General features: G+C 48.2%; 1 protein-coding gene across 1 annotated transcript in view; it reads left to right on the top strand.

Annotated features, from left to right (window-relative positions):
- Positions 1-209: 209 nt before the first annotated feature.
- LOC105473898 (inositol polyphosphate-5-phosphatase D) overlaps positions 210-12,947 on the top strand; it is a 152,759-nt gene continuing 140,021 nt past the window's right edge. The window contains exon 1 of the mRNA XM_071073577.1: positions 210-467. Coding sequence (XP_070929678.1) covers positions 325-467 — 143 coding nt within the window. The 5' untranslated portion in view covers positions 210-324. The remainder of the gene's footprint in view (positions 468-12,947) is intronic.

Below are 12,947 nucleotides of genomic sequence, written 5' to 3' on the forward strand. Positions count from 1 at the left end.
ACTTCACTTGTAGGCTGCGACCTGTTGCCAGGAAGGAGAGGGCCGGTGAAGGAGCCGCAGTAGCCGTGGCGGGGTGTGGGGGACGGTGGATGGCCAGGGCTCCCCCCGCCCTCTCTCGCTTGGTTTCTGTAATGAGGAAGTTCTCCGCCGCTCAGTTTCCTTTCCCTCGCTGAGCGCCTGAAACAGGAAGTCAGTCAGTTAAGCTGGTGGCAGCAGCCGAGGCCACCAAGAGGCAACAGGCGGCAGGTTACAGCAGAGGGGCCTCCGCTGCCCTCGGTGGCGTGTGGGTCCTGGGGGTGCCCGCTGGCCCGGCCGAGGAGGCCCATGCCCACCATGGTCCCCTGCTGGAACCACGGCAATATCACCCGCTCCAAGGCGGAGGAGCTGCTCTCCAGGACGGGCAAGGATGGGAGCTTCCTCGTGCGTGCCAGCGAGTCCATCTCCCGGGCATACGCGCTCTGCGTGCTGTGAGTACAACCTGCTCCGTCCCCGGGCACAGAGATGACAGAGAGGCTTAGAGGGGGCCCAGCACTGGGATGGGTTGTTCTTATGTCACAGGACAAAGTGATCTGCCATGCACACTTCCCCGCCACCCTGTCATGGACCTTGTCCTTGGACCTTGGCCTTGGAGTTCAGAGAGCTGGTCTCATGGCAGATTTTGCAGCCTTGGAGCTGTCAGAACCACTCCGAGGCCGGATCTTACACCCCAGCTTCCCATGAGCTGTGTGGTGCCCGGGGCTTCCTTGAAGTCTGGGGAACGAGAAAACGAGTTTGGGCTTTTTGAACCAGGAGGAAGCTCAGGGCTCCTTGGAGGTGGGTGTGTTAGAGATCAGTTCAAAGATGCCCAGCTCAGAAACCCTGAGAAGAGCAAAGGTGGCAAGGGGGACCCTTCCTGGAGCACCCAGGCTTTGGGACCCTGGAGGCAGCTGTTGTTTGGCGAGCCAAGAATATGGGCTGAGTTTAATCAAGAAAGGACTTTCCGTTCGCTCAGAAGCTGCTTTCAGAGGCCTGAGAGCAGAGGAAGTCACCATTACCACGAGCGAGCAGCCTCTTCTCTGTCTCCTGAGCACTTGGCTGTGACCGCTGCCCACCCCCACCCCTCAATTTGGGTCTCTGTCACCATCAACTCCTCCCACTGCCCGGTTGGGGATGTTACTGAATGTGCCAGCTGTGCTAGCAATGGAGGAACCAGCCACTTGCTGAAGGTTCCTTTCTAAAACCCCCTTCCTGTCCAGTGTCTGAAGGAGGCCCTTGCCCTGCAGCTCTTGGTCTAATCATTTTGCCGAGGCCTCGGGCAGTGCCAGGGTGTAGTCAGGGAAGGGTATGTCCACCCGAACATCTCCAGTAGCATCCCCGGGCTAGCAGAAATGTTCCCCCAAGCGGAGAGGGCCTTGCCCTTCTTCAGGCAGGAGGGGAAGTGGGTGATGAACCCAGACCTGTTTTGAATACTGACTCACAGCTGGGGCCTGCTGTGCTAAGCATTTGTTAGCCCATTTCATCCTCACCACAACCTGAAGTGAAGGTCCTGTCAAAAGCCCCACTTTGCAGATGAGAAATCTGAGGCCCTGGCAGTTAAGTGAGTGACAACAGTCAAAGCCATGGCCATCTGCCCCCAGAGGCTGCAGCTGAGACCAGCAGCCTGTGGCCCGACCTCTCCTGCTCCCAGTCTAGCGGGGCATGCATGTAGCCTTGTGGGGCTGGAGGCAGAAGCAAGGGCAGCCGGAGTGTTTACAGGGTCGGCTGGGGCACTGGAAGCCAACCCAGGCTCACAGCTGGTCGCTGGCCTGTGCTGACAGTCTGCAGCCCCACCTCCAAGACTGGCTTCCTGTGCCCCCTCTCTCATGCCTCAGGGGAAGGAACGCAGGCCCAGGCTGCCTGGACTTCCCCAGTGGGGACCTGCTGCTGCCGGGGCCTTAGAAGGGGCAGGAAGATTCTCTTAGGCATCTCACAAGCCCAGTCTGACTCCACCCGGCCCATGTGGATTATTTGGATTTCTCTCCTGGCCCAGTGGGATCTTGTCCTGGCTGCTTGGTGTTGGCTGAGCCGAGGGCTTCCAGGGCCCCATCTCATTAACCTTCAATGCAGCTCTTTGACCAGGGCTTTGTGGTTGCTCAAGTTACAGACATGGGATGTGGGTCTCTCTGACTCCAAGCTGTGAGCATCTTAATGTCTAGGATCAGCCTGAGCCAGAGTCAGAGCTGGAAAGGTCTTGGAAAAGCTCTGGTGCAACAGCCCTGGCTTTTCAGGGGGTAGACAGAGTGCAGAGAGCCTGAGGCCTTTGTCCACCATGCTGGCTGGGGGCAAAACTGCTGGCTTCCAGGCCAGTTCCCGTATTCCTTCCTCCACCTCTTCTCTCAGAACCCTTGTCTGCACTGAGTTACTCTCAGAGTCATGACAGGTGTGCAGTGTCTGCTCCTTAGAAAGGGACGTGTGGTGCCCACAGATGTCCACTATCCTCTTAGCCAAAGCCTCATCAGCCTCCTATCCTGAGGCTGCTGGGTTGCAAACACCAGGAGCCCCACCCCTTGGCCAGACAAACCCTGGGCTCAGGGTTCCCCTTTCTCCTCTGCTCAGCGTAGGAAGCTTCCGTTCCTGCAGGGTCAGGCTCCACTGTAGGCTGTGGGACGCGATGGACCTGCAGACTTTCCACACATCTGCAGGCTTCATGTGGCTGCTACCCTGGATTTTGCCAATTACGGAGCTTTTAAAACTAAAAAGTAATTAAATGAATGATAACAAACTGTCATCCTCCAACATCTCATTTCTTGAAAGAAAGCAGCCTTTGACACCAAAAAAGGCAGGAAGGGCATACAAAAAAAAAAAAAAAAAAAAGACCAGTCATTTAAAGCAAAGAGATTGAACTTCTTGAAAAACAAACCCCACCACCCCCTAGTTTTCTCTGTTCCCTGCGGAGTGGCCGCAGCCTGCTGGACATGGCAAAGGCAGGCAGCCCCAGGCTGAGGGGTGTGCAGGGCAGCTGGGTTTATCTGCAGCTGCAGAAGTAGCAGCATTTGCTCCCCAGCCCTGGAAACCTGGAGCCACCCTGCTCTAGAAGTGACTGCAGAAGGAAGCCACACGCGCACCCTCCTGCCCTAGCAAAGTCCATGGGAAAAGTATACATGCCCCATGGCCCCTCAGATCCCCCAGGTGCCCCGACCTCATCCTGCCTGGGCCCCAGTGGCGTTCCCTCCCAGGCCTCCCCTGGTGGGCAAGGGGACGATGGCCGGAGTCTCCACCTGATGGTCTGGGCAAGTGTGCCTTGGGTGTCGGAAGCAGAGCAACCTCACCAGGGAGGGGCCTTTGCCCTCAGGAAAGAGGACAGGATTTGACTATGTAAATGGACTTGAGCGGGGGTTGGACATCAAAAGACAGGGCTGCAATTCAGTGCCACCACGTGACTTAGGAGTGCACATTCTGCCCACACCCAGCAAACCCTGCATTTCCTCGAGAGAGGTCAGCCCCGTCACCTACCACTGGGCAGGAAAGCTTTGATCTCACCTCAGCAGCTCGGAAAGCCCTGCTTGACGGGGCGTCTGGGGCTCCATCTCGGGGCACAGAGAGTTGCGGCGGGAAGATGCAGTTGGCTGCTTGGTTTGAGTCCAACTCCGCCGTCTTGCAGCCAGGGGCTCTTCTAAGCAGGGCCTATGTCATCCCCACCTGGTCCCCACTCAAATCCCCCACAGAGTTGGCCCTGCTCTGGGGAGAGTCTGTGGGTGCCTTGAGGGGGACGTTGGGTGCATTGTGGATGGGAGACATTAACAGCTGTCAGGCTCATGCCCTCTCCTGCCATGCAAGGGCCAGCACACCTGGCAGGGCCTCATGCTGCAAAGAAGAGATGCCTTGGGAATGGGGTCAGTCAATGTAAGGTCCATGGGCCGGCTGAGCCAGCATCCCCTTACGCAATCTGCACAGGCAAAGCTGATCAAAGGCCCAACATCAAGATACACGCTGCCCTCTCTGCAGGAGCAGCCGGGGCCCAGGACTGGGCCTAGGTGGCCAGCTCAGCTGGCTGCCATCCAGCCTGGAGCAGCCCAGGAGGGCGGCATTCCCACCCAGCCACTCCAGAGAGAGGGGCTTCTCTCATGGGGGAGGCGAAGGCACGTGGCTGCCTTTGGCTCAGAAACCAATACCTGGTCTGGCCACAGCTGACTGTGGTTTTGGTTTCCCTCCACACGTGGCCGTCCACATGCCACCCAGGCACCATGGCAGGGTCCGGCTCACCCCTTTCCGGGGGCAGTGTAGACAGTGCACCAGACAGTCCTGGACCCAGTGGCTTCACCTACACCACAAGAAAGAGGGGAAAGCCCGAGAGGGATGTCTGTTGGCCTCTAGGGGCTTGTTACACTGTTTCTTCTGCACATGTTGAGTGCCTTCTCCGAGGGGAATTTTGTCGAACAGAGCACACCCTAAACCTTGCTCCGCTAACAGAAGGTTGTTACCAACCTGCTCTGCCTAACAACAGCAGGCAACTTCCAAAAAGCTATGTGCCAGGCACCATTCGAGGCTTATATTGACTCATTTGATGTCCACGAAGACCTTCAAAGGAAGTCCTATTATCCCCAGTCTACAGATGGGGAAACTGAGGCACAGAGTGGTTTATGGAACAGGCCTAGTTTACAGGACTAACAAATAACAGAGCCAGGACTTGCACGTATGCTCTTCCTGGAAGCGAGAACAGAGACCATAAGGTGTCCTGTGTGGGGCGGGGAAAAACCTGGAGAGGGAACTCCTGGTGATGGAGTCACAAAGAAGGGGCTTGGGAGGGCAGAACTCCTAACCTCAAAGAGTCCAACAGAGGTGGAAAGCTGTGGTATGAGCGGTGGCTAAGTCCCCCTTTTGAAGCTTCAGTAAAATAGACACTGTTAATTATTTTTGTGCAAATGCAACAAGGCACTATTTTTCATACCTGATATTGACAGTCAGTGGGAAAAAATGCTGGCTCAGGCAGTAGCCAGAACTACTGACATCTGGTTCACACCAGAAAGCAGGCCAAGGGGCTTTGTCCAAGGCTGACTGTGCCGAGTTCTCTCTTTGTATGCAAGACCAGGAAGGGGTGATGTGCCCTGGAAGGCCTATGTATTTCACTCACTAACTGTACCTTCCATGTGAAGTGATGCAGAGCAAGCATGTTAAAACGGAGTCTCTCCAGGGTTTCTGTGCCTATACTCAGCCCCCAGAAAAGTCCTTTCGGGTCCAGAAATAGGCTCCAGCTTTGGTGCTTTGCATGTTTGTCTACCTGGTAGGTCAAATTCATAAATTCATGAACACAATCAGCACTTATTGTGGGTTTTCTTTTCTTTTCTTTTCTTTTTTTTTTTTTTTTTTTGACAGAGTCTTGCTCTGTCGCCCAGGCTGGAGTGCAGTGGTGCAATCTTGGCTCACTGCAACCTCTGCCTCCCAGGTTCAAGCGATTCTCCTACCTCAGCCTCCCAAGCAGCTGGGATTACAGGTGCCTGCCACCACGCGGGGCTAATTTTTTTCTTTTTATCTTAACCTCAGGTGATCTGGCCTCTTCGGCCTCCCAAAGTGCTGAGATTACAGGCATGAGCCACTTTACCCAGCCTTTTTCTTCCTTCCTTCCTTCCTTCCTTCCTTCCTTCCTTCCTTCCTTCCTTCCTTCCTTCCTTCCTTCCTTCCTTCCCTTCTTTTCTTTCTTTCTCTCTCTCTCTTTCTTTCTTTCTTTTTTGAGACAGAGTCTTGCTCTGTCCACACAGGCTGAAGTGCAGTGGCGTGATCTTGGCTCACTGCAACCTCCACCTCCAAGATTCAAGCAATTCTTCTGCCTCAGCTTCCCAAGTAGCTGGGATTACAGGAACCCGCCACCACATCCGGCTAATTTTTGTATTTTTTAGTAGAGATAGAGTTTTACCATGCTGGCCAGGCTGGTCTCGAACTCCTGACCTCGTGATCCACCTGCCTTGGCCTCCGAAAGTGCTGGGATTACAGGTGTGAGCCACCGCACCTGGCCTTATTTATTTATTTATTTATTTATTTATTTATTTATTTATTTGAGACAGGATCTCACGCTGTTGCCCAGGTTGGAGTGCAGTGGCACAGTCACGGCTCACTGCAGCCTCGCTTGATCAAGCGATCCTCCTGCCTCAGCTTCCTGAGTAGCTGGGATTCCAGGTGCAAGTCACCAAGCCTGGCTAACCTTTTTTATGTAGAGACAGGGTTTTGCTATGTTGCCCACGCTGGTCCCTAACTCCTGGAGTCAAGTCAGTCTCCCACCTTGGCCCCCCGAAGTGCTGGCATTACAAGTGTGAGCCACTGCATGCAGCTTCACATCAGCATTTCTCAATTGGTGCCATCTCCCTGCACATGAACCCTTGCGTCATGACGACATGTGGTCCTTGCAGACAGGCCTTTCTCCCCACCCCAGACGTAGAGTGAGAGAAGCTCTGCTCTTCCCTCTATAATTCGTACCATGTTGTGTACTCCTGAGGAGCGCGGCTCTGTGGTCGGCTGGCTGTGGTGTGCTGCATTTGCAAATGCTAATGTGCCAACCCCGCCTCTTCACGGGTGGAGTGACAATGACAAGGCCAAAGCCCACTCATTGGGTTATTTTTACAAATTGAAGTATAATCCATATTCTATACAATCACCCTTTCTATGGTGTACAATTCTTAATTTTTTTTTTTTTTTCCGAGACAGAGTCTTGCTCTGTTGCCCAGGCTGGAGTGCAGAGTGGCGCGATCTCAGTGCACTGCAGCCTCTGCCTCCCGGGTTCAAGCAATTCTCCTGCCTCAGCCTCCCAAGTAGCTGGTATCACAGGCACACACCACCATGCCCGGCTAATTTTTTTTTTTTTTTCTTTTTGAGACAGAATCTCACCGTTGTTGCCTAGGCTGGAATGCAGTGGTGTGGTCTCGGTTCACTGTAACCTCTGCCTCCTGAGTTCAAGCAGTCCTCTGCCTCAGCTTCCGAAATAGCTGGGATTACAGGTGCCTACCACCACACCCAGCTAATTTTTGTATTTTTAGTAGAGATGAGGTTTCACCATGTTGGCCAGACTGGTCTCGAACTCCTGACCTCAGGTAATCTGTCCACGTCGGCCTCCCAAAATGCTGGGATCACAGGCATCAGCCACCATGCTCAGCCCTGGTGTACAATTCTTTATCGTGTTTTTAGTGCATTCACAATGTTATGAAACCAACACCACTGTCTCATTCAAGGACATTCTCAATACCTCAGAAAGAAACCCTGTACCCGTTGCAGTCACTCCCTATTCCGTCTCCACCCAACCCCTGGCAACAACTAAATGACTTTTTGTCTACGGATTTATTTCTTTTCCGGATGTTTCATAACTGGAAGCATACGACATGTGGATTTTGGGGTCAGCTTCTTTCACTGAGCACAATGCTCTCAGGCTTCATCTGTGTTGCAGCGTGAATCATTCCTCTCCAGGGCTGACTAATGAGCCACTGTATTGAAAGAACCACATTCTGTTTATCCATTCATCAATTGACAGGCATTTGGGTTGTTTCCACTTTTGGGCTATAATGAATAATGCTGTGACGAACATTCACATACAAGGTTTTGTGCAAACATATATTTTCAACATTCTTGGGTACATATCTAGGAGCAGAATTGCTGGGTCATTTAAGTCTAACATTTTGAGGAACTGCTAAACTGCTTTCCTTGGTGGATCTGCCATTTTGCCTTCCTACCAGCAATGTCTGAGGGTTCCCACGTCTCCACTTTCTTATCAGCACTTGTTATTGTCTTTTTTATTATAGCCATCCTAGTGGGTGTGAAGGGACATCTTATTGTGGTTTTAATTTGCATTTCTCTAATGGTTAATGATGCCAAACCTGTTTTCTCATGCTTAATGGCCATTCGTATTTGGAGAAACGTCAATTCAGATCCTTTGCACATTTAGAAAACAGGGTTGTTTGTCTTTTCCTTGTTTCATTGGGTTATTGAGAGGATAAAATGGAAAGATGTGAATGACATTTATAGTCCAAGGCCAGGCATGTGGTAAGCACCCACCGAATGCTTCGAACACATAAAAATCATGCTGGTGCTGGGCAAGGTGGCTCATGCCTGTAATCCCAGCACTTTGGGAGGCCAAGGTGGGTGGATCACCTGAGGTCGGGAGTTCGAGACCAGCCTGACCAACATGGAGAAATCCTATCTCTACTACAAATACAAAACTTAGCTGGGGATGGTGGCGCGTGCCTGTAATTCCAGCTACTCAGGAGGCTGAGGCAGGAGAATTGCTTGAACCTGGGAGACGGAGGTTGCGGTGAACTGAGATGGTGCCCTTGCACTCCAGCCTGGGCGACAAGAGCGAAACTCCGTCTCAAAAAGAAAAAAAAATCATGCTGGTGATCAGGCGTGGTGGTTCACACCTGTAATCCCAGTACTTTGGGAGGCCGAGGCAGGTGGATGACGAGGTCAGGAGTTTGAGACCAGCCTGGCCAACACAGTGAAACCCTGTCTCTACTAAAAATACAAAAAAATTAGCTGGGCATGGTGGCGGGTGTCTGTAATCCCAGCTACTTGGGAGACTGTGGCAGGAGAATTGCCTGAACCCAGGAGGTGGAGCTTGTGGTGAGCCGAGATCGTGCCCCTGCACTCCAGCCTGGGCGACAGAGATAGACTCTGTCTAAAAAAAACAAAAAACAAAAAACAAAAAAAACATGCTGGCAATTAGTCTTTATGAGCTAAAAGTGACTAGTGACATCTCAGAAGCAGAGGAGTACAGGGCCATTCTGTGAAGAACATTCCACACAGAGGAGAGAGGAGAATGGGGGCAGAGGATCGCTTTGGAAACTTCCTGGAGGCCTCCGGGGGATGCTAAGCTGTCACTTGAGGCCTCCTCAGAGGAAGCACTCGGAGAGATGGAAGCAGGAAGAGGACTGAGTGACGCCCCTGTGACTGCGGCTGCTGGGGCCAGGCTGGGAGCCTGGAAGCTGGCAGGAGGAAGAGATGGGGACACAGAGGAACGCGGAGTGAAACCAGGGGCAATGAACATGACATCAGGAAGAAAGGCAGGCATCTGAAGACCACTAGGCTCCAACTGTGGGGGTCAGTGCAGAGGGAACTGAAGTCCTGGGGCTGAGGACGATGGAAGGAGCACAGCGTGTTCCATGACGGGAGGACTCAGGGTTGACAGCTGTGGCAGCACGTGAGGACCAGATTCTCTCCCCTGCTCACTTCACGCTCCCAGTGTCCCCTTTCATTAGAAAAACACCATATTAACAAGTGCAGGCCCCTAACAGTTTGGGGTCAATACTTATCGTAAACAACCCCATGGAGGGCTGGCCCCGAGAGATCAGCTGGGAGCTCCCCAGAGCAGAGAGGCTTGCTGGGCCACACAGCTGTCAGTGGCAATGGAGAAACAAATCTGATAAACAACGACGTCCTGTTCTTTAGAGTAACTTTAAAAAATGGTATTTATACAAAGCACAGAAAGTACACAGCAAAAAGCAGAAAAGTAACCAGCCCATCACTGAGACACTAGCATAAACATTGTTCGTTCGCTGGTGTAGCTGCTTCTTCTCTCTGCCTCCCCGTGTGTATGTAATTTCCATTTTGTGTATACATGTATTACATGTATACGTATAATTTTAGTCTGAGATTGCTGGCAGCATTAGCATTTTCCCATTTAGTTAGATTTTCTTCCTAATGATCATATTTAATGGATGTATAAGATTCTATTATGTGATGTGCCATACTTTATGAAATGATTCTTCTATTGTCAGTTATTTAAGTTATCAACAGCATTTTGTTGTTATAAATATGACTGATGAAGGTCTTTGTGAAGAAATATTATAAACATGTCTGGTTATAGATTCCCAGGAGTGGAATTACTAGGTCAAGGGACAGGAATATTTCTAAGGCTCTTGATACAGAATGATACATTGCTTTCCAGAAATGTTGTTCCATGTATGCACCAGTAAGGTGTACAATAGAGTGTCTACCTTATTCTAACCTTCCTATTCTGAATATTTTCATTTCAAAACATATTACGTTGCAAGGTGAAGGTGGTGAATGTTCGTTTTGATTTGCATTTGATTGTGGTCATGTTGAACTTATTTGATAGAGTGATTGACGTTCACAATCCCTCTTTCGTGAATGGTCTGTTCAATTCTCTTTGCCATTTTTCTATTGAAGCTATCATTTTTCTGTTATCTACTTGCACAAGTTTATATCACACTTGTTGCAAATATTTTTATTGTGATTTTCCTTTAAGTTTTATGATTTTTTGACATTCAGGGATTGTAAATTTTTATATAGTGAAGTCTATCAGTCTTTTCCTTTTTTCTCCCTTTGCTTTTCAATGCAGAGAATCCCTCTGCACACAGAAATTCACTTGTGCAAGGCAGGTGGGTTAGGACAGAGCCTTTGGAGCTAAGAGACTTGGGCTAAGGATTCAGCAGTTTTTTTTGGTTTTGTTTTTTGTTTTGTTTTGTTTTCCAGATGAAGTCTCAGTCTGTTGCCCAGGCTGGAGTGCAATGGCGTGATCTTGGCTCACTGCAAACCTCTGCCTCCCAGGTTCAAGCAATTCTTCTGCCTCAGTCTCCCAAGTAGCTGGGATTACAGGCGCCCACCACCATGCCTAGCTAATTTTTGTATTTTTTAGTAGAGATGGGGTTTCACCATATTGGCCAGGCTGGTCTCAAACTCCTGACCTTGTGATCTGCCTGCCTCAGCCTCCCAAAGTGCTGGAATTACAGGCATGAGCCACCACGCCTGGCCAGGATCCAGCAGTTTATTTAATTCCACTGGGCCTTGGTTCCTCATTTGAAAACCAGGGCTAAGAATACCTATGTGGCAATGTTGTGGGGCGGATTGGATGGAAAATATGTATCACATTTTTAGCACAGCACTTGGTAAAAACAAATGAAGCAGTCCTATGGGTTTTTCACTTTTGGTTTTGTTTGTTTGTATGTTTTGCACTGAACCATTTAATCTCTCTGGAATTAATTTAATAAATGATGTAAGATACAGATTTAGGCTGGGCACAGTGGCTCACACCTGTAATTGCAGCACATTGGGAGGCCGAGGCCACTGAATCACCAGAGGTCAGGAAATCGAGACCATCCTGGCCAAGATAGCGAAATCCTGTCTCTACTAAAAATTAAAAAAAATAAATAGCTGGGCATGGTGGTGTGCACCTGTAGTTCCAGCTACCTGGGAGGCTGAGGTGGGAGAATTGCTTGAACCCAGGAAGCAGAGGTTGCAGTGAGCCAAGATTGTGCCACTGCACTCCAGCCTGGGCCACAGAGTGAGACTCTGCCTCAAAAATAGGAAAAAAAAAAAAAAAAAAAAAAAGATTTATGTGTATTTTTCTCAACTAATCATCTTTCCCAAAACCTCTTACTGAATAACATTCCTTTGCCTTTTGGGGTTCCTCTTTTATCATATTTTAAGTCATATATCTTTCTTTGTGTTTATACTCTGTTCCGTGTATATCTGCTTTTCTTTCACCAATATCATAACAAGTATACCACCTAATTTTATAAAATACTTTATTATAGGTGATTTTCATATCTATTCTTCCAGGTGAACCAGCTAATAATATTGCCAATTTGGAGACAACTACTATTGGGACTTTGATTGGAATTGCACAAAATCCATAATATAGCTTGTGTAAATTGACATTTTAGTAATATTCAGTCTTAACAAATATAGTTGTCCTTATCATTTTAAATTTTGTAATTTTCTTCATATAGATCCTGCATATTTATTGTTATAATTTCTTCTGATTATTTTATACTCTTATTACTGTTGTGAATACATTTTCCCCTACATTTCATTATAACTGATAACATACAGGGAAGTTATGGATTTTATAAATTCATCTTTTATTCTGTCACTTTACTCACTCCTCATCATTTCAAATTGTTTTTTTGGTTGCTTCTCCGGGATTTTCTTGTTTGACTCTCATTTCATCTATAAATTACCATCGTTTTGTGGTGTACTTTCCAAATACTTATGACACTTATTCAGATTTCATAACTTATTGCATGGGCCAGTATTTCTAAAACACTACAGTGGGGAATATTAGAAAAAGAAAACATCCACCTCAAGGAGACATACTGTGAGAATTACCATGGACCACCTGGGAAGGGCATGGGATAGCCTCTGTCACCTAGTTACCACTTGATAAAAGGTAATTGTTGCTGCTCATCATGTCCAAGAAGAAGTAATCTTCTTCTAGTTTTACAAAGAGTTCTGAAGGACTGAGTATTTAATTTTTATCAAATGCCTTTTTAATATCTATTGTGATGATTATATTATATCCCTTATTTCATTTACTGGTAAAATAGCTTAATTTTATATATTTATATTTTGGTATATATATTAAACAATTTTGCATGATTACAACTAACTATTCTTGATACAATACTTTTTTATGGTACTCTGAAACTTATTTAGGATTTTTATATATGTATTCATACTTGAGGTTGATTTATCTGATTTTGGTTATGTTATGGTTTTAAGAGTCATGTATATTTTACAAAATATTCTGGAGGCATTTATGTAGCATAATTATTATCTGATTTTTGAAATACTTAAAAAAATGTTGGTAAAACCACTTCTTCTCAAGGCCATTTATAATTCTTTAATATTTACTTCAATTTATTCTTTAGTATTGAATTGGTCTTGTTTTCTATTTCCTCCCATGTCACTTCTGTTAAGTTACATGTAATTTTCAGAGAACAATCTATTCGTTGAGATTTTCAAAATTTCTGGCAAACAATCATGCATAGTTTTGTATAACTGTAAGGTTTCTCTTTTACTGTGGCCATCTTCATTTTCTCATTTCTAACTGTTGGTGGTGCCCAGGGTCCTGGCAAGAAATAGATGGCATGTTCAACAGGGGTGATAAAGACAGGAATGGCAAGGCAGCCAGTGGCTGGCACCCTCAGGATCCATTCCCACCCCTGAGCTGAAGAGGCAGGGGCCAGAGCTGTGTCACCAGAACCTGGCAG

The sequence above is a fragment of the Macaca nemestrina genome, chromosome 11, assembly GCF_043159975.1.
Source record: "Macaca nemestrina isolate mMacNem1 chromosome 11, mMacNem.hap1, whole genome shotgun sequence".
NCBI classification, from domain to species: domain Eukaryota; kingdom Metazoa; phylum Chordata; class Mammalia; order Primates; family Cercopithecidae; genus Macaca; species Macaca nemestrina.